This window comes from Fundulus heteroclitus, chromosome 12, assembly GCF_011125445.2.
Source record: "Fundulus heteroclitus isolate FHET01 chromosome 12, MU-UCD_Fhet_4.1, whole genome shotgun sequence".
Lineage (NCBI taxonomy): Eukaryota > Metazoa > Chordata > Actinopteri > Cyprinodontiformes > Fundulidae > Fundulus > Fundulus heteroclitus.
In genome coordinates, this window is record NC_046372.1 from 42,956,384 (window position 1) to 42,983,561 (window position 27,178).

At 48.9% G+C, this 27,178-nt stretch overlaps 1 protein-coding gene across 2 annotated transcripts; it reads left to right on the forward strand.

Annotated features, from left to right (window-relative positions):
• The first annotated feature begins 2,943 nt into the window (after positions 1-2,943).
• atp2a2a (ATPase sarcoplasmic/endoplasmic reticulum Ca2+ transporting 2a) lies at positions 2,944-26,568 on the forward strand. 2 transcript variants are annotated; one of them, XM_021308785.2, is made up of 21 exons: positions 2,945-3,589; positions 4,177-4,194; positions 4,271-4,353; positions 6,062-6,166; positions 7,880-8,018; positions 14,595-14,675; positions 15,538-15,623; positions 15,727-16,191; positions 18,010-18,098; positions 18,173-18,275; positions 18,364-18,495; positions 18,587-18,706; positions 18,787-19,005; positions 19,083-19,418; positions 19,496-19,716; positions 20,944-21,146; positions 21,258-21,343; positions 21,432-21,565; positions 21,667-21,784; positions 23,385-23,505; positions 26,036-26,568. In XM_021308785.2, exons 1-21 carry the CDS (start codon positions 3,472-3,474, stop codon positions 26,047-26,049), a joined length of 2,991 nt encoding a protein of 996 aa, XP_021164460.2. In that variant the 5' UTR covers positions 2,945-3,471; the 3' UTR covers positions 26,050-26,568. The 2 variants fall into 2 exon arrangements, with proteins under 2 accessions (XP_012738043.2, XP_021164460.2); XM_012882589.3 differs by lacking the exon at positions 26,036-26,568 and having other exon boundaries at positions 2,944-3,589; positions 23,385-25,437.
• The last annotated feature ends 610 nt before the right edge of the window (positions 26,569-27,178 follow it).

Sequence of the window (27,178 nt, forward strand, 5' to 3'; positions counted from 1 at the left end):
TAAGGATGAAGACTCTTTTATTGCCACCACGTGTTACTACGGCGTTGTTTCCTTTGAGGCAGACACCGGCTTAGGATGTGCACGGGTAAAATGAAAGTTATGCAAATCTGACAGGCGTGGTGCACATTGGTAGTCATCCCACCGCCCAAAATAAAATCTTGTGCAGCTAAATGCCTTTTAGACGTCTCATCATAAGCAAACAAAGCATGTGATAAAATGGCCTAGTCAAAGTTCAGAGTCGACAATTCACTTGAGAATCTGTGGCATGATTCGGGGCTACACATCTTCAGAGTGTGTGAGCGCCTCGGCTTTGTTCCCCAGCGCTCCAGCTGTCTGCGCGAGTGTTTCAGGATGCCACCCGGCGTGCCGCAGAGCCTTAATCTGCCGCTGACAGCCCAGCATATGGGGGGGGGGGGGGGCTCTTGTATCCAACAGACGAGGTGCGTGTCCAGCTGTGCCGTGCCGTTTATGTTCCACCACATCAAGCTTCTCGGGGGGGCTTGTTAAGACGTTAACAGATGACGCACGGCGGGCCTGCCAAACATCCGACAGCGATACCCCCTGAAGAACGCGGAGGAGGCCGGGGGATTGACCTAATGCCTTCGCACCCCTTCAACAAATTGGATGTTTGTACAGTTGTCGTGTGCGCAAGGTGGGCGATTCAGATCTATGGATCCTGCAAAAAGGACCTGCTAGGGTCATGCTGTACCATCCTGAGGTGACGATCTGCCCGCGCTCCGTGTTTTTGTTCTGTACCATGACCTCATTCCTGTTTTAACATAAGTATGATTGAATTTTTTTATTTTATTTTTTAAAAAAGGCCTGCAAAACCCATAAAACCATTCAATTCAATTTTATTTATATAGCGCCAATTCATGAAACATGTCATCTCAAGGCACTTTACAAAGTCAAATTCAATCATATTATACAGATTGGGTCAAAAATGTCCTATATAAGGGAACCAGTTTATTGCTTCAAAGTCCCGACAAGCAGCATTCACTCCTGGAGAAGCGTAGAGCCTCAAGGAGAGTCGTCTGCACGTTAAAAACTCCCCATTAACTAGAAGAACCAAGCTCAGTATGAACGGTCATCTGCCTCGACCGACTGGGGGTTTGAGAAGACAGAGCAGAGACACAACAAGACAGACAAAAAAGCACAGAAGCACACATTGATCCAGTAATCTGTTCTACATTAGATGGTAATAACAGGTGATCTTTCTTCTCTGGATGATGTCACAGCTAACAGAACGCCAGACCAGGTGTACCTTCTATGAAGAGAAAAAAGAGTGAGAGCAAAAAGTTAAAAGCTGAAATGACGACAAGCAATGCAAAACTGGAGAACAGTAGAACTCAGTTGAGTGAGGAAAATAGACCCTGATGTCCTCCAGTAGCCTAAGCCTTTAGAAGCATAACTATAGAGATAGCTCAGGGTAACATGAGCCACTCTAACTATAAGCTTTGTCAAAAAGGAAAGTTTTAAGCCTAGTCTTGAAAGTAGACGGGGTGTCTGCCTCACGGACCAAAACTGGGAGTTGGTTCCACAGGAGAGGAGCCTGATAGCTAAAGGATCTGCCTCCCATTCTACTTTTAGAGACTCTAGGAACCACCAGCAGACCTGCAGTCTGAGAGTGAAGTGCTCTGTTAGGAACATACGGGGTAATCAGAGCTCTGATATATGATGGAGCTTGATTATTAAGGGCTTTGTAAGTTAGAATTTTATATTTTATTCTTGATTTAACAGGAAGCCAATGAAGGGAAGCTAAAATTGGAGAAATATGATCCCTCTTGTTGATTTTCATCTCACTGCAGCATTTTGGATCAGCTGAAGACTTTGAACTGCATTTTGTGGACTTCCTGATAGTAAAGAATTACAATAGTCCAGCCTTGAAGTAACAAATGCATGGACTAGTTTTTCAGCATCGCCCGTGGACAGAATGTTTCTAATTTTGGCGATATTAAAAGGAACAATTCTGAATATTACGTGGCTGAGTTTTTTAGTGAACGTCAAAACCCTTCTTGAAAGAACCGAAGCAGCCGTGAAACCATTGCATCTGGAAGCTGCAGACCAATGTGAACTTCCAGATGTTAGTTGTTGTATCTTTGGGTGTATTGCTATGATTTACAATTCATTTTGTATTAAGGATCAAGACTCTTTTATTGCCACCATGTGTTACTATGGCGTAGTTTCCTTTGAGGCAGACACCGGCTTAGGATGTGCACGGCGTGGTGCACATTGGTAGTCATCCCACCGCCCAAAATAAAATCTTGTGCAGCCAAATGCCTTTTAGACGTCTCATCATAAGCAAACAAAGCATGTGATAGAATGGCCTAGTCAAAGTTCAGAGTCAACGATCCACTTGAGAATCTGTGGCATGATTTGGGGCTACACAATTTTTCAATGTAGTCTTTTACTAAATCAAATCAAATAAAAAAATGTGTGCTACGTGTTGCTCTGTCAGATAAAATCCAGGTAAATGATGTTTTCACTTGATAAAATGTAATGTTTGTTACTGTTCTCACAACCAGTGACCGTTTTGATGTGTTTTTATGTTTTCATGATGTAAAGCACTTTAAACCGCAACTTTGTTACAACCGTGATCTGCGTCTGACTGGCAGCAGATCAGAGTACAGGTGTTTAAAAAAAAACAGTTGCATACGATTTGCTTGACTCATGTATTTGCATCTTTCCTTCCAGCGAAAACATGCAGATATTGCACGTAGCCTATATTTGCTTATTTTTAGTTACGTATATTAGGATTGATTTGTTGTTTTCGTTCATGCAAAACTTAAAAAGTTTTTTTTTTTTTTTTTTTTGTTCTTTGTTCTTTCTCTCTCTCTCTTAACTCGGCACGTAATTCGTGCGATAAGACCCTATATAACGCAGAGAGTTGGAGTAGGTGTCGGAGGAGCGATGCCAGCCAGTCACTTCCTGGGTCCCTTCCTCTGTCCCTGGTTTGAGCGCAGCGCTCCTCCAATGGTAGGAGTCCACATGCAGCGCAGGGAAGAGAGGCGGCAGCGAGGCGCTTTCATAAAGCCAGGCGGACAGCGCCGAGCGGAGCCACACGCAGCTGCGCCACGGTGAGGCAGGAAGCGGCACCGGGAGCCCAGGACCCAACGCAGTCCCGAACTCAGACACACTGCCGCAGACACAGCAGCAGCAGCGGCAGCAGCAGCGGGGGACACCGGCGGAGCTCTACTCCAACCTTCACCGGACAAGGAAGAGAAGTTTGCCGGGTGGCGAGAAATAAGCCGCCGTTCTCCACAAGATAATCTCCCCGGGGGGGTCGCACAGGGGAAGGGGGGGAAAGCAAGCCGACCGAAACCGAGAGTGAATGCCCATCTCCCGGCCGACGCACTCGTCGTTTATCGCCCCCCGGAGCTCCGCAGCCCGCTGACGGACCGCTAGAGCCGCCAGCGGCTTCCTCACACTCCTCATTCGGGCTCAGCGCCGCGGCGGGAGGAGCCGTCCGCCATGGAGAACGCTCACACGAAGAGCGTGGAAGAAGTTTACGGCCATTTCTGCGTCAACGAGAGCACGGGACTCTCCCTGGAGGAGGTGAAGCGGCAGAAGGAGAAATGGGGCCTGAACGGTACGGCACCTCCGGTCCGCAGCCCGCCTCCCCGAGGCCGGGCTCTGCGGCGCTCTCGCTCTCTGTAGACGGGTTACAGGTCGGCTCCTTCACCCGGCACACCCGGATCTGTGGAGGCATGCGGGCTGACGTCATCGGCGGTGACCTCCAGGGTTTCCCCGTCGTCCCCATAGTAACGCATAAGTCATTACCGGCAGTGCTGCTTATGTAAGGCGTCGTGCCGGGTGCGTTACCCACGGCCGGGCTCCCGCGGGTCTGGCGGGGACGTGGGCCCTCCACGGTGGCCCCTGATCTCTGAGGGGACCGCCGTGTGTCAGAGTTCATGTCTGCAGCGTTTAACAACGTGAGAGCAGACCCCCCCTCTGACCTTTGAGCTAATCTGAAGGCCCTTTACTTATTGTTCAGCAGTCAGTAATATTTAAAATATTACCAGAAAGATGTTTTTACGTGAAGAATGAATGAAACACGGTGCAGGAAGCTCTACCAGACAGCAACTAACCTCCTCTAAAACAAATCTCTTCTCTCTCCTCCTCTCCTGGGTGATGCCTGGACCATCTCTGGACCATCTGTGGGGTCTCTGGGCGCAGAGTTGCCGGCAGAGGAAGGTAACGGCTCTGGTCCCTGACAGGTCACCCGTGACGGCGGCGGCTCCCTCTCACCCTGAGCTCTCTCTGTCTGCAGGCAAATCGCTGTGGGAGCTCGTCCTGGAGCAGTTCGAGGACCTGCTGGTGCGAATCCTCCTGCTGGCCGCCTGCATCTCCTTTGTAAGTGGTCATCCGCCTCACCTGTGCTCGCTTTCAGGGCCGCTGCCTCCTCTGGTTGAGTGGAACCGACCGGCCGTTTCTGAAAAAAAAAAAAAATGTCCTGAAGCTCACTTTCATCCATCAGCCAAACATCTACAACTAGGGGGGGTGTAAATGAGTAAACCCGGGGTGATGAGAGGCGGGCGGCAGCCACTGTGCTGCATAGCGCTGAAGTGTGAACGTCTTGGGTTTGCATAGCTGCTGGAGGTCCCGCTCACTTAGGCAGCAGCTCAACAGCTGAGGAATGGTGACAACAGCAGCAGCCGTCACCCGCCGCTACGCCCCGTCACACTTATGGGACCCCAAGCGTGTGCCGCTGTGGGACGGCTCAAGCCGGCAGGGGGACGTTTAGCAGCAGCAGTAGTAGTGAGGAGAAGCTGGATGGATGTAACAGGTGACCCCGGGCGGCCTACGGCCATGTTTTTTTGGCCACGCACCCGGTAGCGTTCGTTTGTGCTAGGCTGTGTTTTATTGTTCCTTCACGTTGCCGGAGACGACTGCGGTCCAGCGGAGGAACAGGGCGACCAGCTGGGCCCTCCCTCTGTGCCTGCCTGCCTGCCTGCCAGCTGGTATGCGCTGTCAGGTGATACAGAGGTGTCAGCTGGCTGACTAAGGGGGGGGGGAGCAGAGCACCACTCCACACCAAATTTGGGCTCTGGCCTCTCTGTGGGAGGGCTCTGCTGCGCTCAGCTGCTGCACACCTCTGTCAGTCTCTGTTTTAGCATCTTTTATGCTTTCAACAACTAATTCATGTCCTTTGCATTAAACTACAGCAGATTTCTTTATTCAGTCATCTGTGACGGGTGGGGGGGGGGGGGCAGAGGGTCCAGTAGTTATTCCAGCACCTCATGGAGAAGACTTGGAGCTCCATCAGCTGTATTACAGGAGCTTCTCTCCGTTTGCACTGCTGGCTGTTCTCCGTCAGGCACAGCGGACATGGTGGACCTTCAGGCCCCCTGAGTTTGTGTTTTGTGACTGTGAAGGTGTTCAGACGCTTCCTCTGCAGTGAAATACGCAGGTCTTTGTAGGTTATATTGTAGGTGACGAGCTGATAGCCGGGATGCTTTTAGAACAGTTTCTTTCCTCGGAACAGCTAATTAACTCATTACACCCTGGTGACTCATGGCGGGTTTAATTACACGCTTGTTTTCCAGTTTCTTCCCCGGGCCTGTCCCGTACGTGGCGTTGTGCTTTCAACCGCTGTGTTTCTTATCTTTTAGTCTGAAGAAACTCTCCCAAAAAGCTTCCCAGCTCCGTGAGCATCGCTATGCTCTGTGATTTCACTGAAGGATGAGTTTTCCTCTAGGTGAACAAAGGCGGCCGATGCCGTGCAGCCAGTAAATAAAACTACACAGAGGTCTAAATGAAGGCAGGAGAATCAGCCCCATTTCTGCCCCGATCTTCCTCTTCCCACAGGCGCCGGCTATCGGCCTGTCTCTTAAGATAATCTTGATTATCCTGCTGAAGAATGAGAGGATGCTTCATTTAAGAGTGCTTTAAAGCTCTAAAGTTGGACACAGACGAATGTTTTTGTTTTTAACCTGTAAGACATGCCTAATTAACCTGACAGCATCGTTCCCGACTACATTTTCTGCAGAAAAGCCCAGATATTTCCCACAACGGTAAAGAATAATTAATAATAATGTTGTGTGTTTTTGTTGCTTTGCAGGTCCTGGCCTGGTTTGAGGAAGGAGAAGAGACCATCACGGCGTTCGTGGAGCCTTTTGTGATTCTGCTCATCCTCATAGCCAACGCCATCGTCGGAGTGTGGCAGGTGAGACGTTTGAAAGCCCGACCCCACGTGGGCGTTGGGCAGGGTCGGCAAAGACCAGCGCCTCGGTGTGAAACGCAGCCGTCCCAGCTGGGCCCCGCTCTTCTACAGGTTCAGATGAACGCGGCTGCAGGTAGAATCGGTGCTGATCTACGTTCTGCACTGAGTTAGATCTCACCGGGGCTGTGGATGGACACCGTGTACCGGGAGTTATTTTTGTCTCAAAGCAGGCTTTATGTTGAAGGATAGAAAAGCGTGCGTGGGCTAGCCGGACGTAGGAACGATGAGCGTTCTGGTGAAGGGGAACCTGGCAAGAGACGACAGGAAAAGAATTTTGATCAGATTCGTATAAAAGCGGCAGGTGGCCTAGCGAAGTGGACAATGAAGCCGCGCGTTCCCTGCAGCGCCTCGCAGAAGTATTCCCGCTCCACGAGCCGCTCCGTAGTCTCTGCCACGGTGCAAACATCAGCGTATTCTGGTCAGGATTTTACACGGCAGACCAATGCCAAGTAGTGCCTGTTTGAATTACTAATAAAAGTCGCCTACCGCTGGTCAGTACGCTGTAGAAGCACCTTTGCTGCGGCTGCAGGCCTGTCTGCGGTGCATCTCTCAGCTTTGCTGAGTTAGATTGTCTTATTTTTCTGGTTCTTTAAAGAAGTACTTCACTCAAGGTCCCTAAGATTTGGAGGAGAGTGCCTGTTTGCAAGGCTTTCTGTAGTTTCTCAGCTATGTTTAGGTCTGGACTTTGACTGGGCCGTTCCAGCACACAAACATGCTCTGATCTGAGCCAGTCCTTCGTAGCTCTGGCTCTGTGTTGTCCTGCTGGAAGGTGGACCTCCAGCCCACTCTCAAGTCTTCTCCAACCACTGTGCCGTTTTGTTCCAGGGCTGCTCCGTGTTTAGCTCCACCCATCTACTCTGACCAGCTCCCCCGTCCCCGCTCAAGAGAAGCACCCCCCCACCACCACCACCACCACCGTGTCTAACCAGGAATGATGTGGGCGGGCCTACACGTGTCCACCTCACAGAAAGTTGTGCCTGTAGGCTAAAAAGTGAGATTTTTGTCTTTTGGGCCCAGAGCAGCTTCTTCAACAGGTCAGCTGTGTCTCCTACGTGGGCTGGGCTGAACTCAGACAGGGCTTCTTATGGCTTCCTTCTTCACGCTCTGCAGCGCAGACGTGTAGAGCACATGACCAACAGCTGGCCTCTTGTCAGATCGTCTCACCTGATCCGTGGATCTCTGCGTCTCCTCCAAAGGGACCATGGACCTCTAGGCTGCTTCTCTGATTCATGCTCTTCGTACGCCGTCTGTCCCTCTAGGTAGACGGCCATGTTGTAATCGGTCAGAGGGGCGTTCAATGCTTGGGGAATTGTTTCATGCCCTGATCGCTCTTGTTTTTCTTCTCTGACAAAGCTTATTAAAGATTTATATTGATGTTGGGTGGACCCGATTTACTCACCAGGCGACCTCTGAAGGTAGACCAGGCTGTCCTGGATCCAATCAGAGCAGAGGGGCCTAATGAAATAACAGCTTATGGTTATGGTTGCTTTATTACATATAATCCCAGTGACGTGAATGAACAAATGGGTTTGTGGTGGTGATTTTTCCAAAGACGTTTGACAGGCATGGCGACTTTCACAGAGCACTGCAGCTGTTGATGTGGCTCACGTCAGACCAAAGCCAAACGCGGGACCTAACGCCTGTCTTCCTCTCCAGGAACGCAACGCCGAGGACGCCATCGAGGCGCTAAAAGAGTACGAGCCAGAGATGGGGAAGGTGTACCGGCAGGACAGAAAAACTGTGCAGAGAATCAAGGCCAGAGACATTGTGCCTGGTGACATTGTGGAAGTGGCTGGTAGGTTTCCTTGCATTCTCCTTAAACCCACTTAACTTGCCGTCCTGCAAAAGCCACATATGGATGTGATTTGGGCAAGATTTAAATCTTTGAGATTGACCTAAACCACTGGTTTGTCTCTGACAGTGTATATAATAGTCCATATTGGATATTAAGACAGAGGTCTTTGATAGTCCCTGAATTTGTTTGACTGCAGATAAATCCTATAAATCCATAAGGGTCATGACGCTCTTTCTCAAAGCGACATATGTAAGGGATGATGCCTGATAGTCGACATCATCGACAGTGTCAGTGTAGACATTGCTGCGGTCTCAATATTTCACTTTCAATGGTAGACAGTTTTGAATCTACCACTGCAATTCAGTCTGATATCTATCGGTTATTATTTGGGTTTATTTTAGTGTTCATTCATCACTGAGATTAACGATTGAGATTAAAGTGAAGCTACATGTCGGGATACTTTTATTTAACTTTAATGTTTGACCAGAGTGCCGTAGTTTATTTGGAGATGAATAATTCACTCGTTTTTAATATTGATGCTGGGAATATTGCCTAATTAAAGAGAACACGCCTGACAGTAAAAAAAAAAAAGTCAGTAAAATTTAAACTAAATATTTTATGGAGGAACATTTCTAAAGCTGATGGAGAGTGACAAGAAGCAAATGGCGTTCAAATGTGTGTAGACAGGAACAGGTGGGTCAAAATATTTTTTACAAGCAACTGAAGCGATAATGGAGATCATAGAAAAAATAATCGCGATTAGTCGACTATATAAGAGTAATCATTAGTCGCAGCCCTAATGCCCGACGAGGCGTCCATTATCATAAATGAATGGACAACACGTAGGCGTGAGTCCGTTAATTTCTGATAATGGACGCCTCGTCGGGCGTTGTCCCGCTTATACCATGGTCACTTACTAAATAAATACATACTAAATCAATTACTAATACTTTAATGCTTTTCTTCACCATTGACATAGAAGCGTCTGAGAGAAATATTTGATGTCTCTCATAGTGACGCGTTGCCAAGGTAACCAGCATCACCTGTCGTACCGGTACCAGCTAACGTTTGAGCCGGCCCAATAATTCAGAACAGTCAGGTCTGAGCAGAACCTTTGTCCTATAACACTGTTTAACTGGACACCCTGCAGCCAATCAGGGTCGAGTATCCACCCAGATGTTCCAGAGAACCCATTGCCTCCAGGGGATGGGTGAAAAAAATAAGAGCCTTTTATCTTTCTGTTTACATTTTTCCCACACACGCCCAGTTTTAGATTCATCTCCTGCATCCTCCCGACTCGTCCGCACCGAGAGTTTCCCCACCACGCTGTCCTGTCAGAGTGCAGCGCTGGAGTAAACTCCTTCCTGGCGCGCTCCAGTCAGCGTATTTCAGCAGCCAGAGATCCTGCATGTGGAGCTCTGCCCGCCCGCTTATATAATCCCGCAGAAGGACGGGCGGAAACCGGCGTGCCGAGGAATGCTGCAGTCCTCAGAACCACTCGCTTTATCTTGATGCTCAGTTTGACCTTAAGCCGTTGAAGTGATGCTCAGAGTCTGTGCGCCCAGCGGGGGGGGGGGCTTTATTTTTAGCCGTGGGTGGCTGTTCAGATTATGGAATGCTGTATTTATAGAGGCAGTGACAGTGGTGAAAATGACAGGTGTCTGGTCCCACTCCGAGCAGCGCCCACACCTCCGGATCAGGGAACATTGCTGAGGCGGGACTTCACGGTGACCTTGACAAGGACAGAGAGCGTTTCATCGCTAGTCCTCGTCTCAGTGTTCGGGATCTTCTCTCTTAATAGAAAAAGAAAGGGCGTCGCAGCAGAAAGCGTTCGTTTTCTCTAGACAGCTGGATGTGCTTCCTAAGTCCTCCACGCGTCCCTTTACGACGCCTCCTGTCCCACTATCCCTCCCTGAGCTTCAAAGCCACCCGTGGCACGCGGGGGCGGCGCGCGATGACGCAGAAGCCGGCCCGGGGGGGCTGCCGAGCGGGGACGGAGGACGCAGAGATGAGCCCTCTGTGGGCTCCTCCACTGTGGGAAGAGCAGCGAGGAGCTGCTTGAGCGGCTCCTCGTTCTCAGGCCTGGCCACAGCCTCGCTGCCGCAGCTTTAATCCAACCACGATGCCATCCTCCACTTATTTAACGACAAAAACTGGTCACTGAATCAGCCTTTTTACATTGTTGGGAATGGTTATTTATGGTTTTACGACCATTAAAATAATAATCAGATAGTTTTATGAGACTGGCTAATAAAGTTAGTTTACAAGCTTTTTTTTTTTTTAAGCCCTTGTCATAACACAGAGCACTCCGTCAGCTGCCAGGTTACTGTTTGGTCCTGAGGGTTTGTAAATTAGCTGCTAGCAGTGTGTGTGTGTGTGTGTGTGTATGTGTGTGTGTGTGTGTGTGTGTGTGTGTGTGTGTGTGTGTGTGTGCTGGGGTGCAGTTTGAGTCCTGCTCCCATTGTAGTGGGGGTAGAGAGAGAGGCAGATGACCTTATAGGGAAGTGCTTGCTCAGATAAGCGTCCCACCCTGCTGTGCTCGGTTGCTGTGCTGCTACTGTACCCATCAGCTGAGATTCCAGACACCGTGGAGAGTATGTGGCATTCACTGCGCTCTGGCCAGTGTCCGTCGTCACCGAGGGACAGCCTTTTGGCAAAAAGGTTCTCACTTGTCAGCAAGACGGAAACGGCGTCACTTCTTAGCCGACCGGGGAGACGGACTTTACGAGCACAAACTCCTACGGTCACAGCGGCAGGCGTGAGGTTTTCCCTTCAGAGCCACAGCTCGCTGAAATGTGATTGTGTTTTATTAAAGTCTGCCTTCACTCTACAGGCGTAGCGCTGTAGGAGTGGACATACAGCGGTAATCCTCTAATGATGGCACAGGCATTTGGGTCTGCACAGGCTCCGGACACAACGCGCCCCGCTGCACCGGGCTCGTTAGCAGCTTGGAACCGCGCTGACTGCTGGGAATCCGCGCTATGCGCTCCGGTTGTAGACGAGCCGCTGAGATGTCAGTCTGCAGCGAGGAGGGCTGAACTTGAGACCCGAGAGGAATGCACACCTCCGTCCTGCTGCTGGCGTGGCCCGCATAAACGGATCACAGGCGGCTCCACGCTGCCTTTTAATGTTTGCTGCGGCTAATGTACACGCTTCTTAGTAAACTCCAGACAAGGGTTCTGCATTTTATGTCATATTTGCCCCACTGCTTTAAATTGGAAACATTTTAATAGGGATTTTATCCGATAGATTAAGACAAAGTAGAGGAAGTGGAAGGAGAAAGACTCGTGGTTTGCAAGCAGAAATCCAAAAAGTGTGGAGTTCAGCTCCTTTCCTTCAGACATCACCTCACTATTAGTCCACCTGTGTTTACTCTATTACATCATTATAAGCACAATACCATAATGGTTTACTACTAAGTGTTCATCTATCACTGGAAATCCTGGAAATACCTTGACATTTTGCCATCGCAATGTTACAAAATGTTAAGAGAAAAAAAAGTTCAAGGGATACTTTTGAAAATCGTGATTAAAAAAAAAAAAAAAAAAGCATCATGGTGGCTGATCCTAGGACATTAGAGCGTGTCTATTGTCCTAAATGTATTCGTAGTTTCAGGTGTGCCCCAGCTTATCCTAGAAGACAAAGGATAGAAGGCTGGAGGCGGGAGCCACCGCCGTTAAAGCCGAGATGTTTTCATTAGTGACGGCCGCAATCAGCAGGAAGCCAAGAAACCAGTGACCCGTTAAATATTGATTCATCCGTCCCATCAGCAAACTGTTAACTAAACATCATTCTTCTGCTGGCGCCGTTGCCACGGGAGACGGATAGTGGCGGCCGAATGAACCGCTGATTAGGTTTCTTCGCTTTGTTTCTACCTTCGTTTGCATCTGCCGGGTACAGCGAGAAACGGCAGCAAGCGGTGAAAGCTTTCGAGTTTTACCTCTTTATAGACCGTGGGCACATGAATTAGCATGTGAGCGTTTGCACACCGCTAAACGGAGCTGGCGACTTAGTCAGCAGGCGATGTGTTGGGAAGCCTGTTGATGTGAAGCGGCCCACTCAGCGTGACAGGACGGCGGTCTTTGTTCAGCCGCCATCAGCACATGGAGCCTTCAGGCTGTCTCTGAGAAAGCCTGGGCTGCTGTCCCCGATCACGCAGCCGGTGCAGCTGCCACTCAAAGCCGCACGCCGGCCTTCAGTCCTCGCCTCACCTGCCAAGTAAAGGTCCGCTGGGCGTGAGCTCGGTTCAGGGTGAAATGTCTGCGGTCGCTGGAGTCTGAGGGGTGTTGGCGACATGCTGGACACTTCTAGCTGTTAATAGAATGACAGATTCTTAACTAGGACATCACTGGGTGCAATTCAAAACCACAAACGCTACGACCGAGATGTTTTTCCCTCACAAGTAGAGACGTAGGAAGTGAAACAACTTCCCAAACTTGGAACATCTACTTCTGTTCTGTTCATGTGAAAACGGAGAGCATGGGACAACTTCAAGACCTACCAGGACATGACTAAGCTGACATGTCGGGCAAGCGTTGGCATTGCAGCACCAACAGGGAAGCTGAGCTAAGTTGACTGGAAGATGGTTGGAGGTAGATCCGTAGCAATACTGGCTGAGGACGTGTCAGAGGCAGCAGAAGACTCTGCACCGGGCTGGGGGTTCACCGTCCAGCAGGACGACCCTCGACACCCACAGCTACAGTAGAACGGTTTGTGTTTAAACGGCCTAGTCAAAGTCTAGACCTAAATCCAGTCGAGGATCTATGCCGAGGTTTGAAAGGAGTTCTCCATCCAATCTGACCGAACTTGTGGACATTTAGTGACAAACTGGACATTCGATGTTGCCTTCTTAGAAGGTCTGAAGTCTGGCAAAGGTCCTGCACTTGTATAGACTTTATCAAGCCCTGAGGACCCCAAAGCTCACATGCTGGTGGTGGTGAGCTGCATCTTAGCCATAGCTGCCTTGGGAAGACTGACAGAAGCAGGGATGGCAGACAATCGGTGCCATCGACAACAGGCACAGAACCAGGCCAAGGACACAACGACTGAGACTGTCAGGATGGGGGTTTGAACCCGCAAGCCTCGTGAGACCATCCTGATCTCGCGAGCTTTCAAGGTTTCACTCGCAGATCAGTCTGGCTACTTTCCGTTAAAGAAAATTTGGAGCCGTTCACCAAACAAACGTCCAATCAGCGTTGGCTTTGAGGCGGGTTGAGGTGTGACGCAACGAGAAGCGCGACAGTTCAGCCTAAAGAACATGGCGGCTTCAGCCGATGAAGCTAGCGTTAGCGTGGCTATCGAGCAAGTTTTATCGGAATTACAGAGTATTTCTTCACTGAAAGAAGAGCAAAACACTGCTCTGGAGGCTTTTCTCAGAGGAAAAGATGTTTTTGCTCTTCTCCCGACTGGTTTCGGCGAGAGCTTGTGGTTGTGTTTTCGTCGTCGCTGTTAGTACGTCATATGCTTCGTTGATCTGATTGGTTTATTTGGGCCGTCTATCACCAACATAGGCCAATCAGCTAACCAGTATTTTCGCCCCTTCCCAAAATTACTTCAACGGAAGGTTTCCAGATGGATATGCGGAGCAAATCCATCTGGTGGAGTCAGGTTAGCAACCCGCTGGTTACAGAACAAACTCCCTAGCTCCTTATGTATGAGGATTTATTGCCCAGCGGAGTGAAATCCACCAGCAATCAATCTTTAACTTGCCACTTATGAGGCATGAGAACAGAAGTGCATGATGGGTGTGGTTCCCCCGCTGTGCTACCCACCTGCAGGTATGAGCCCCCCACTGACGGCAGAGGCTTTAAGACATGGTGGCTGGGTTTGTTTCTAACTTGAGTTTTCCGTGACATGCACCCCGTTAGTCGTAGATTTCTGGTGCCGGAGCTGCAGTTGTGGTTCTGTTAGAACCTTAGATGTTTGTCCAGCCCCTGTGGTCTCCATGAGTCTATCTATACTATTGTTGTTGGGCTTTTCTTTTCTTTTCTTCTGACACGGTTTACATTTTTAATTTGCTAGGTCTAAATGTGGATTTTTGCCCATGGAGCTGTGCCGTACGGTGAACCAATTCCCCAGTCTCTATCCCCTGTTATGTACCATTAGGATGTTGAATTGGGTCACAGCAATTTCATTGCCTCCAAATTGGCCTTTTCCTTTGAGACGGTCCTTTTATGGCTCAGAGGTCCTTCATTCCCTCAAACCCCCCCTTTGGTGCTCCTCCTCTTTCCCGACAGTGATTACTGCGCTGCTTTCCTGCAGGGTGGCACAGCAAACATTTGGTAATGAGCTGCACTTTATCATTTCAGTTTAGACTCATACTAAGGAGCTGCCCTCACAAAACAGACTCCCCGTTTGCTCAGCCTTCACTCAGCCAAGCAACACTAAGGCAGCTCTTAGCAGGAGTGTGTGAGTGTGTGTGTGAACCCCTCGCCTAACAAAGCCATCTGGGCTGAGGAGCTACTCAGCTGGTGATGAAATGTACACAGCATGGCAGCAGCAGTGGTCTATGTTTCTGTCTTCTGCTCCTGTCGGGTTGTGTACCAGTTCTCTAACTGGGGGCGTGTTTGGTTGCAGTTGGAGACAAAGTGCCTGCAGACATCCGCCTCTCTTCGATCAAGTCGACGACGCTGAGGGTGGACCAGTCCATCCTGACAGGTGAGGCTGACCGGCTCTTTTTAGTATCACACACCCATCTCAGTCTGACAGCTGGTAGTTCTGACCGTCGGTCTGTAGCGGTGCTGGAAAGTGACTGCAGGTCAGTGTGGAGTCCTCACTGTATGACAACCATGAGGAACTAACATGTATAATTAAAATAATCCTGTTTTTTTTGGCATTTGAATCAGAAAAGCACACTGCAAAAAGGGAACTCAAAATAAGTAACATTTTCTTGAAATTTGTGTGTTTTTTCCTTGATTTGAGCAGGTAAATACGACTATTTTTTGCACTTAAAATAAGAACAATTCATCTCCATCGTCTTATTTCAAGTGCAGAACATCTAATTATCTTATTTTAGGGATAAAAATACGCATTCCATTAGCAAATAGTGTTAGTCAGCTGTTCAAATCAAGGAAAATAGACTAATTTCAAGAAAACTTTACTTACATTCAGTTCCCTTTTTGCAGTGCAACCGTTATTCCTGCTGCTGCCGAAGTGATAAAGCACACACGTCGTGTAACGCCGTCACCGGCCGCTTTAGTTTATTTTAATTTTGGCTTACGGCTGAAAGGAGCACCTGCTGAGCGCAGCTGAAGTTTCCTACAGTAACTCAAGCCGCCGGTAGCTGGTTAATCGGCCCGGCCCGTCGGCTCCAGCAGTCAACAGCTCAGCAGACGGGGCCGCCATCATGTGAAGGAGAGCGACAGCTTGACGTGACTGTGGGATGGAACTTCTACTCAGCCCAAGTTGAACGTAGACTGAAGCATTTACTTGAAAACAGGATGAACGACCGCTGCGGATGAGCTCTGCTAAAGCTGTAGAGTCAGGGGAGAGGTTCTGATGTTCTGTGTCGTCCTCGCAGGTGAATCTGTGTCTGTCATCAAGCACACCGACCCCGTCCCTGACCCCAGAGCGGTCAATCAAGACAAGAAGAACATGCTGTTTTCTGTAAGGGGAACTCCACACGCTTTCTCTCACACGTCTCTGTAGCTATTTCACGGCGCCTGTAATGGCAGCTTTGAGTCAACCTTTGTGCGACATGCCGTTCCAGGGCACCAACATAGCAGCCGGGAAGGCGGTGGGCGTGGTCGTGGCCACGGGCGTCAACACGGAGATCGGCAAGATCCGGGACGAGATGGTGGCCACGGAGCAGGAGAAGACGCCCCTGCAGCAGAAGCTGGACGAATTTGGGGAGCAGCTCTCCAAAGTGATCTCCCTCATCTGCATCGCCGTGTGGATCATCAACATAGGCCACTTCAACGACCCCGTCCACGGCGGCTCCTGGATCCGGGGAGCGGTCTATTACTTTAAGATCGCCGTGGCTCTGGCTGTCGCCGCCATCCCCGAGGGTCTCCCTGCCGTCATCACCACCTGCCTGGCTCTGGGCACCCGACGCATGGCCAAGAAGAACGCCATCGTCCGCAGCCTGCCCTCCGTGGAGACCCTGGGCTGCACCTCTGTCATCTGCTCCGACAAGACCGGCACTTTGACCACCAACCAGATGTCTGTCTGCAGAGTGAGTCTCACACACACACACACACACACACACATACACACACACACACACACACACACACACACACACACGATGAGTTACTAAGCAGTTCTGCCATCTTTGTGCTCCCTGCCTGCGGCCTGACTACGTCGTCAGGTTTCAGACTGTTCTCCTTATTATCAGGCGGCAGGTTTGGGACCACGGATGAACGTGCTGCTGCCTCTCTGGTCTGCGTGGAGCTGATGACTTGCAGCGCTGCTGTTGCATAACTGACCTTGCGTCACAAAGCAGCCTGTGCTTTCCTTTTTATCTCGCTGTATTAATCAGCAGCACCACACAGCCAACAGACCATGCATTATGAAAAAGCACCTTTTGGCAAGCAGTGACGTTTAATCCCTTCCTTTCCATTTCTCAATCCCACTTTTTGGTTTTGTGGCTAGTTGGTGGGAAACGACATGTTGAAAGGCTCTTTATTTGATTTTTAGGTAACTTTAAAGAAGTGAATTGATGCTTTTATTGGCTAGAAATGCTTTGAGTTTTAATGATCAGGTGGGGAGGAAACTGTTTTTTCTGTATTCCACCTGAAAGTCACAAATAAGAGGCGATCAGGGGAAAATGGACTCATTTTATTCTTGGGCAGATTGATCGGGGCATCTCTATATAAATGTGTCCTGTCATGGTTGATGGCTATAAAGTAATACTATGGAAAGAGAAAACATCTGCACTGAAAACTATCACAATGTGTTTGAAGAATGGCTTGAAGTCTATAAACCTGCTCTACTGGCCTTATCTTCTAGTTTCTGGCAAGACGACCCAACCTCAACCCATTTGTTATTTTCTATTTTATTGTTATAATTGGAGATCAGAGAATTTCTCAGTTAGGATTTTTTTTTAGCTTTGAATGCTGATTTCTCTAAGAACCATAAATAACAGGGTTCAAAGTGTTATTTTCTGCTGATGTGCGTCTATTAAGTGTTTACATCAGCAGCAGAGGCAACGTCACACTGTGTGAGTGTGAGAGCTGTAAAACACGGTTTGACTATTTCAAAATGAGGGTGGAGCTAAAGTGTCTTTAGCATCTTATGCTAGTAAGTGGCTACAAACCAGCCAGAAGTAGAACTTCTGAAAAGGAGTGAAATGACGACAACCTGCCCAGCTCTGGCTCTCAGTAGCTGGAGCCTGAAGGAGAAGCTGACATGTCTCCGTTGCATCAGTTCCCTTTTTAAATGACGTCTTACTCCGCTCTGCTTTCTCTGGCTTCATTCCTTAAACACCTCGTTTATAATGAAAACGGCTAAAGCAGTGCTCTTCTCACAGTAACATCTCTCAACGCCAACCGTCTGTTTATTAACGCGTCTGTTAGTGCGGCTGCGTCACCAGATCCAGTCCAGCGGCCGGGTTTAGATCTGTCAAAGAGATTTAGTAATGGCATTTCATGTTTAGTTGATGGGAGAAGGAGGAGTATCTGATTCTTATCAAGCCTTTTCTGCCTGTGGCCGGTGTCGGCGTGCGTTCCTGGAGGACAGAGCCAAGCCTGGCACTTGGAGCTCTTCCTCTTGGACACAGACGGACTCTTTACGCCGGCCTCCTGGCAGCCCCCTTTGTTTACTTGTGCAAAGAAACACTTGTTTCTCTGGTAAAGCAGAGAGCCACCCGGCCTGGAGCAGTCAGAGACACACTTGGGAACACGGCAGGCCTCTGTCCTAACGAAGCCTTCACCCTCCAGGCAGGGCTGCTGCTGCCCCCTGCTGTGCTAGTCGAGAAACTGACAGTTTGAGCGAAACGCTGTCGACAAAGAACGCTCTTCATCTCTGTCCTGTTGACTCTTTTGCTCCTCAGATGTTCGTAGTCAACAAAGCGGAGGGCGAAAGCTGCGCTCTGTCGGAGTTCACCATCACGGGCTCGACCTACGCACCCGAAGGAGAAGTGTGAGTACGACGAGCGCGCCGACAGATGAGCAGGTTTGCACCAACGCGTCTCAGACCAACGTGCCTCTTCACAGGTTCCAGGACGGCAAACCGGTGACGTGCTCCCACTACGACGCCCTGGTGGAGCTGGCCACCATCTGCGCCCTCTGCAATGACTCCTCCCTGGACTTCAACGAGGTCCGCGCGCATGGCCGCGGCTTTCAGAGCGAAAACGACAGATTATCGGGATGACAAAGGGTGTGACTGACTGTGTTTGCTGCGTCAGGTGAAGGGCGTGTACGAGAAGGTCGGCGAGGCCACGGAGACGGCGCTGACCTGTCTGGTGGAGAAGATGAACGTCTTCGACACAGAAGTCCACGGTCTGTCCAAGATTGACAGAGCCAACGCCTGCAACTCGGTGAGTGACAGCCCCCCCCCCCTTCCCTTCCCTCGCGCCCACGCCTGCCGCTCAGCAGCTTTTCCCACTGACCGTGCTTTGGTTGCATCAGGCGATCAAGCAGCTGATGAAGAAGGAGTGCACCCTGGAGTTCTCCAGGGACAGGAAGTCCATGTCCGTCTACTGCACCCCCAGCAAGTCTCGTTCCAGCATGGGCAAGATGTTCGTGAAGGTAGTCTGAGACGGGGGGAGAAAGCGCAGAGTCTGCGTCTTTGAGTTGGCCGTGACCGTTCTGCCCGCTCTGCCTCACAGGGAGCGCCGGAGGGAGTCATCGACAGATGCAGTCACGTCCGGGTGGGCAACGCTAAAGTCCCGCTCACACACGGCATCAAGGAGAAGATCATGTCTGTCATCCGCGAGTATGGAACCGGTCGGGACACGCTGAGGTGTTTGGCTCTGGCCACGCGAGACAGCCCGCCTAAACTGGAGGACATGGTCCTGTCTGAGCCCACCAAGTTCATCGACTACGAGGTGAGCCGTCTTACCGTCTTCTCTCCTCGCTGCTTCAGACTCGTAGCTCACCTCTCCCTCCTCCTTCCTGCCTCCAGTCCGACCTGACCTTCGTGGGCTGCGTTGGCATGCTGGACCCGCCCAGGCAGGAGGTGGCCGCCTCCATCCAGCTGTGCCGGCAGGCTGGCATCCGGGTCATCATGATCACGGGCGACAACAAAGGCACCGCCGTGGCCATCTGCCGGCGCATCGGCATCCTGTCTGAAGACGACGACATAGAAAACATGGCCTTCACCGGCCGGGAGTTTGACGAGCTGTCGCTCAGCGCCCAGCGGGAGGCCGTGACCAAGGCCCGCTGCTTTGCCCGCGTCGAGCCCTCCCACAAGTCCAAGATCGTGGAGTTCCTGCAGGGCTTTGACGAAATAACCGCCATGGTACGCAGTCCTGGGAAAGGCGTCATTATAATCTGCTGTCAGCCATCTGCTCCCCGTAACAAGAGGTTTGTGTGCAGACAGGAGACGGAGTGAACGACGCGCCGGCTCTGAAGAAGGCAGAGATCGGCATCGCCATGGGCTCTGGGACCGCCGTGGCCAAGTCGGCCTCAGAGATGGTCCTGGCAGACGACAACTTCTCCTCCATAGTGGCGGCTGTGGAGGAGGGCAGAGCCATCTACAACAACATGAAGCAGTTCATCAGATACCTCATCTCCTCCAACGTTGGTGAGGTTGTCTGGTGAGTGACGGACGGAGCCTAGGCTGGCTAAGGAAATGATTTAAAAAATATATATATTTTTTTAAATAATTAAAGAAACAACGTGCTTTTATTTGAAGCATTTCGTCTGTGAGGTGACCTGAATTCAAAGTGCAACTGAATACAAGCTGTGAAACAAGATGGCGGACCTGCCGTTGTAAACGATGAAAATCTAAATCAATGTTCGCTGCTAGTGGGATTACACAATAATCTTAGAACAGGCTTCACTTCACTTGTGTAACTTCAGACTGAATCATTAAATGAGTAAATTAAAGTGTCTCATCTTATGGTTAAAAAAAGTTTCCTCCTTACAACATATTGCCAGTATATTTTCCTAAACATGTATTCAGCATTCTTGCTACTCTCTTCACGGGGGCCTAAAGAGTGCCTCTGCAAAATAAAATCCAGATTATCCAGACATGAACCCTTAATAAATAGTAAATTTGAATCAATCGGTTATCAGCCGGCCCTTATGGCACCTTGGTGCATGTTATTGGCATGTTGTGATAAACCAACAAGCAGCTAATGCAGGATTGTGAGGCAGAAGGAAAGAGAAACATGATTTCCTCTTATAGTCTCTAGCAGGTTTGCCTTCTACAGACTGAAGGTTCTGCTCATTCTTCTTGGCAGAATAACTCAAGCTCAAGTCAGATGTAGAGCGCTTTTCTAGCCCCATCACAGGTTCTCAATAAGATTTAAGGCTGGACTTTGACTAGGCCATTTTAAACCATGAATATGCCTTAATCTAAACCATTCCAGGGCAGCGCTGTCTGTGTCCACCCTCCTTTCAGCTTTTCTTTCAGGATGACCCTATAAATACGACATATTGGCATGTTTGGTGTCTATCCCTCACGCCTTGTAGCAAACTTTGAACACTGGATTTTATTTGGGGGTATCAGAGTAAAGGGGACTGGAGACAAATTTGCGTCTCTCTTTTCTTTTAGAGACATTCTTATAGATTTTCTTTGTTAAAAACTGCTGAATAACACGTCTCCCTTTCCTCCCAGTCACTGCCCCCGCTAACGAATGCACTACTTTGTGTTGGTCCGTCACATAAAGTCTTAATACAGTGTGACTAAATGTGGAAAGAGGTTAGGGTAGAGTCTTACTGCCAGGGGCGGTTAATGGTGGGACGCTACGGACCAGCGGTGTGTTTTCTGGTGCAGAGATGCTTCTGGCTGCGTCTGACAGGAACTTTCCTCCCGACAGCATCTTCCTGACCGCGGCTCTGGGTTTCCCAGAGGCTCTGATCCCAGTCCAGCTGCTCTGGGTCAATCTGGTGACAGACGGCCTCCCGGCCACCGCCCTCGGCTTCAACCCCCCCGATCTGGACATCATGGAGAAGCCTCCCCGCAACGCCAAGGAGCCGCTGATCTCCGGCTGGCTCTTCTTCAGATACCTGGCTATTGGAGGTAGGCTGACTGAATATGGCAGATGAGCTGCTGCCACTCAGGATTTGTAGAAAAAAAGGACAGAAGCATCTTTGGTCGTGTATAAAGATGTTTTGATGTGTCTGCTGCCAGGTTACGTGGGCGCTGCCACTGTGGGGGCTGCAGCGTGGTGGTTCACGGTCTCTGAGGACGGCCCACAGCTCACTCTGTACCAGCTGGTAAGCGCGGCCACATTCAGACGGCATTTTTTCAGCAATCTCTCACGTCGCGTCCTCACCCTCGCTCCGTCTTACCTCCTCTCCCCAGAGCCACTTCCTGCAGTGCAACCCGGACAACCCCGACTTCGAAGGTTTGGACTGCCACGTGTTCGAGTCGCCGTATCCGATGACCATGGCCCTCTCCGTGCTCGTCACCATAGAGATGTGCAATGCTCTGAACAGGTGGGTCGGTTTCTCTGCGTCACCGAAGGAGGAACATTTGCAGTCAGGAGGAGTACGCGCTGTGTCACTGAAAGCACATTTGCATTCTGCCCTCGCTGCAGCCTGTCAGAGAACCAGTCCCTGCTGCGGATGCCTCCCTGGGAGAACGTTTGGCTGCTGGGGGCCATCTGCCTCTCCATGTCTCTCCACTTCCTCATCCTCTACGTGGAGCCTCTACCCGTGAGTCTCTGCCTCCCTCTTTCCTGACATAAACCTCTCTAAGTGTCAGAATTATAAAGAAGCTCTTCAGGGGGCGTTTCGCCCTCTGGTGGCCATATCCTGCCATCACAGCCACGTCCTTCAAATCCTGATGCCGTTTGGAAGTGAAGAAAAAGGGATAGTTTGGTGTTTTGTTAAAAGGTTCTGTGCAAATAATATTTTACCTGAGTCTGTTTTTCATATAAATCCAGATTAACTGGTCCTGCAGAATGAATAGGTCTGCCAGCCATTCCATATGATACAAAATTTCTCAGTTTTTATACTTAAAAAGCTGCATTCCTTATTGATTTAATGCAGTTTGCAGTTATTTGTAAAACTCTGTTTATACATGGTTATGATGCACAGTTTGAAAGACTTTCTATCTGTGCCTAAACTGTCTTTTTAAGTTCCTCATCAATCCGAACAGCGAATTCAGATTCAGACATACTTTAATGATCCCAGGGGGAAATTACTTAAGCAACGTAACTTGCAGCATGCAGCCTTACGCACATGCGCACCCAGTCCACAAATCATTGGTTGTAAAGTCACAGGCTGTCAGCTACGACCAATCAGTGTGTTGTCAGCGCATTAAGATCTCCTGGTAAAGTCATTTAAAAACTACAATTTAGATGCTGTTTGCCAAATCATCAGATGGAGCAAATGTGTCGATTAAACCATCCTGTTGAGATGGAAATAAGACATTTTTTTTTCCAGTAGCTCGACAGACCCACTTTCTTGTGAGCAGTCACTGTTAAGTGTTCATTTATTACAAGTTATATTGTTATTACAAAATTGCCCAACATTATGCCATACCTCATGCTTCACTACTTTGGTATAGCAGACTGACAATAGTCTAAAAGTTGCAGGATAGCAGCTCATGAGCAAAGGACCCGCACAAAAGGCTTTTTAAACATCCGCAACAAAAGAAGAAATCTGACTTGGGATGAATTTCTCTGACTAGAATAAAGAAAGTCACAGAGCAGGGTTTTGCTAAGTCTGCCACACTTTTATATAATAAATGCTTTTCTTCTCTATTGGTATTAGCTTCAGCTTCCAGGTGTAAATAATCTAAACTCAGAGCAGGGAAGACTTTTACAGCCACAGTAACAAAACTGACTCTTGGCTTTAGAAATACTCTCTACATCCAAGAAAAAAAAAAAATCGTTGTTCCTCAGCGGGGGAGTGACCGTCCGTACATTTGTAGCGAGAAGTATCGGTTCGGGCCTCTCGGTTGGGCTTTGACATGTACTGAGTGAGGTCAGCTGTCTTAAATCTGGACACCAGCAGAACATTTAGCTCAGAGTGCTGAACTCCGACTTTAAAAGCGGAGCGGTCTTAGAGCTGTCGCTGCTGTTTGGGGGCGTTAGGGGTTCTCATGCAGACACAATAACGATGCAGAAAGCAACCAGCCACAGCCTCATGTCAGCATCAGACTGATGGAATCAAAATGTAGCTGGATGATTGTTACTTTCTCTGTCCACTGCTGAATAAAGGAAAATGTGGACTAGTCATCTCACGACCAGAGCTGGAGTCACCGCCTCTGTCTCACTTCTGTCAAACCAAGATTTTCCTTCTGTGGCAGGTCATCTTCCAGATCACCCCTCTGGACACGACCCAGTGGATGATGGTGCTGAAGATGTCCCTTCCTGTCATCCTGCTGGACGAGCTGCTGAAGTTCGCCGCCAGGAACTACTCAGAGCTGGGTAAAGAGCAGGCGAAGCCGGCGGGCCGGAGCCGCCCCCTGTGCGCCTGCACCGAGGGCATCTCCTGGCCCTTCGTGGCCGTCGCCCTGCCCCTGGTGCTGTGGATCTACAGCACCGACACTAACGTGTCCGCCATGCTGTGGCCCTGACTGACTCCAGAGCACGACCCCTCCCTCACACACCCGCGTGAAGTGGACATTAACAACACCCACCTAACGGTTCCATTAACTCTGAGTAACTCATCGTAAACATTTGCACCCGCTCTGACCCTGTCAGATATGTTCTATTTACATTTTCACTGATGCATCGTTTTTTGTTGTTGTTTTTTTAGGGGGGGATAATTAGTCATATTTTAATGACTAATAATAATACATCTGTTATTTTACTAGCAGGCTTCTCTCATCCTTGAGCACCATTGTGACCAGCTGGAGAAGCCTGTAAGGTTGGAGCTTTGTGTTTAGCTGTACAGAGAATTTACACTATTTTCTATTGATATTTTGTAATTTTAGGGAGGGGGGACAAAGGGTGTCGGTGTGTGCGAAGGGGACGCCTTTCTAAGTGCAGACATGAGAGGAGGGCGAAGTGTTAGAATGTATGAATCCCAGTTATTTCTGAACTCTGTACACCTTCCTTATTTCTGCAGCAGGCAGAGCGCAGCTACCTCAACGCTGTTCTTACCCACCCCGGGTTCCCGCTTGTCTGGACACCATTTCAGAGGCTATCACTAAAAGTGTTGAGGCACATACCACTTGGTTTTACAGCTCACGCGCTCGCATATTTTAATCTCTGTTTTTACATTTACCTTTTTTGTTTTCTTGGTTTTTTTTTTAATGGAAATTATAAGGACGAAAACGAGCTTGTTTCACAGCAACTTTTGATACAGCCTGGTGTTAAATATTCAGACGCAGACAATTTAACCACTACCCTTGGTGAGGATGTTTAAAAAGCCTTCGAAAGGTTTAATTTGAGTACATTTGTTTATGGGGGAAATCCTAGCATGTTAGGAAAAAAATTAGCCCCAAACAATCCTAGAATAAACACATTTATGCTAGATTAATAAATGGTAATCAGTAATGCCTGACTTTCTGTTTCCCTGGGGTATAAATAAATGTGACGCATAGTTTCAGCCAATTGGCGGGATGATCCATCGTTGACTTGCTGTGACAGCGAGCTGGAGGGGGGGGGACTTGTTCAGGTCAGACTAAGATTGAACGTTTGACAAACTCTGCCAGGTGGATTTGTCATGAAACCAGTGACGGAGATGTTGAAAAGTCAAGTACGGGACTGGATCTGTGGTGCTGTGGGCCTGTTTCTCTTCCAGGGGCCTTGGGAACCTTGCCGGGGGTGTAGGACATCATAAACACTTTAATTTACCAGGAGACTTCGTATAAAAGCTGGTGGAATCTACCAGAACACTGAAAATGAAGCTCAAGTTTTCTAAAACTCAATAAATAGCCAAAGCAACACAGAAATGGTTAATTAGAGGAGACTAAGTTCTGTCCTGTTGGCAAAAGCAATTTATTTACAGCAGGGGCATCAACAATTGGTCCACTAGGGATGTAAAAAGTTTTTTTATCCCTGCTGAATAAATGTACTCAAATTGAAGGATGGGTTTATTTTAACGGGACATTATTCTCCTGCCATCAAAGATGAATTGACTTTAGGGTTCATTCCACATCTTTACCAAAGGCTCCACCAGATCTCTCTGCGTCTGCGTGTACTTGAAAAAAAAAACCTTTTTCTTTCCCCCTGATTATCTCCAGCTTTCCTCTAGAGTCAGGCCGCTTTCGTTCTTAACGTTATGCTTTAAAACACGCGAGTATCGCGCGCACACTGTACTTGAACATGTAAAAGAGAGAGAGAGAGAGCACCAAGAAGCTGTTGGTCTTATATCAGCAGAGCACAACATGAACAGTAAAAAAAAAAAAAAAAGCTGATGTATATCTGTACATAGCATCCAACGTAGAGTCTATGTATATTTTACTTGTTAATGTGGGGTGGGGGGGGCAGCAGATATCCCTTACAGCGAGGAGGAAGCCCCTCTGCATGCCTGCTTCATGCCAGCGCCGGGGACGTTTTTTTAGATGAACTCTAGGGGTCCGCCGCAGGTTTCCACCTCCAGGGTGAGACCCCGGTCTAATCCGCATGCCCACTACCAGCGTGTGCTCGTCTTCACAAACCGTCTGTCTCCTGCTGTGTGTGTGTGTGTGTGTGTGTGTGTGTGTGTGGTGAAACAGAAGCTGCTGATGGTGCAGAGGGGGAACGCTGAGCTTGTGCCACCCAGTGCCACGCCCACTAGGAGCAGCGTTAGGTGGCTCCCATGCTGGCCGTGTGTGATTGTAGACCTGCAGGAACAAGTGTCCATGTGTTCCTACAGGGTGGAACCTTGTATTGTCTGCTAATGAGACGTGTCTTCTGCTGTGGCCACGCTGACGCTTTCCCTCTCACATCTTCTTACTCGTGACGTTATTTCTGCCCTCTGATTTCTTTCTTCCTGTCTTTGTTTTCTTTGTTGTTGTTTTTTTTACAGGAAAGGCCAACTAAGCCCACCTCTACGTTTTTTTTATTTTTCTGAAACGTTTTTTTTTTTTTTTGTGCGTGTTCCTTGGCCGATGTAATCCGCTGTACAGGTCACCCATCTGTCCATGCTGCATGTCTGCTCAGCCGCTTCATCAGAACCGCCTGCTGAGCGGCGTAAAGTATTAGCACACATCTATTAGACCGCCGTCACAGTTACAAGTGTCATCAGGCTTAAAAAGCGGTTTATTTCTTTTTCTAAGGAAATACTTTTATGGGTTATTTAAAAAAAAAAGACTTTTTACTTTATTTTGTGTTTGTTTTCCTTCTCTGTTGCTTTGCACTGTGACGTGCAACATGTTTGGAGGGTGTTTTCGCCATATCTAGGAAGGCGGACGCGCAGTGATGCTTATGTTTTACTGCGAGCACGCCAGGCGGCACCTCCACTGGCATCCTGTTGCCAAACTGCTGTACTGTATTTTCAGACAACTATACGATGTGTCCCATGATCTGTTTCAGGTAAATAAAACTGTCATACATGAGGAATTGACTGTCCAGGGTGTCTGTGAAGCGCCGCCACACCGGGTCTCGCCGTGTGAAATAAAGCAGTGGTGTGGAAGGCCGTCAGGAGATAAACCACCCACTCTACCATGTTACCAAAACTGACAATTACCCATTTTACTGTTGCTACAGCCTGAAATCCTTTAGCCAGATGAAGTTCTGGTACTTTCTCTGGTTGGAGGGAGCATAGAATAAGGTAGTGATTCAGTCCTGAAGGAATAAGTTGGGTTTGTCAGGAATCCTTCCTTCAATGCATAGCTAATAGAAAGGAATGCCATAGACAAATCTATTTTCAGAATCTCACGACGATCACTTTGATGGATTATAGAAGTCACTGACAGAATCAATACTTAACGAGTCATTTTCACCCAGCAAGCAATCGTACCAAAGTCAGCTTCCTGGATGGGGTCACTGTGGAAGGACTGCTGATCCAGCTTCAATCAGCAGACAAGTCACGCACATCTCATATTATTGCTGAGGTAAATGTATTTATCAAAATAATGAATGTGGTGGACAACTAAATTCAGCTAGAAAGGTAAATGCATCACTTTATCAGCAGGGGGAATCATTTATGTTAAACAGAAACTCTTGGATC

What these genes read in the sequence shown, in the direction of transcription:
- atp2a2a (XM_012882589.3), top strand. Translation starts at nt 3,472, where the DNA reads ATGGAGAACGCTCACACGAAGAGCGTGGAAGAAGTTTACGGCCATTTC. An exon ending in CCTCCCTGGACTTCAACGAG is followed by an intron (nt 18,276 to 18,363) that starts GTCCGCGCGCAT and finishes TTGCTGCGTCAG; the next exon opens with GTGAAGGGCGTGTACGAGAA. An exon ending in CAGATACCTGGCTATTGGAG is followed by an intron (nt 21,147 to 21,257) that starts GTAGGCTGACTG and finishes GTCTGCTGCCAG; the next exon opens with GTTACGTGGGCGCTGCCACT.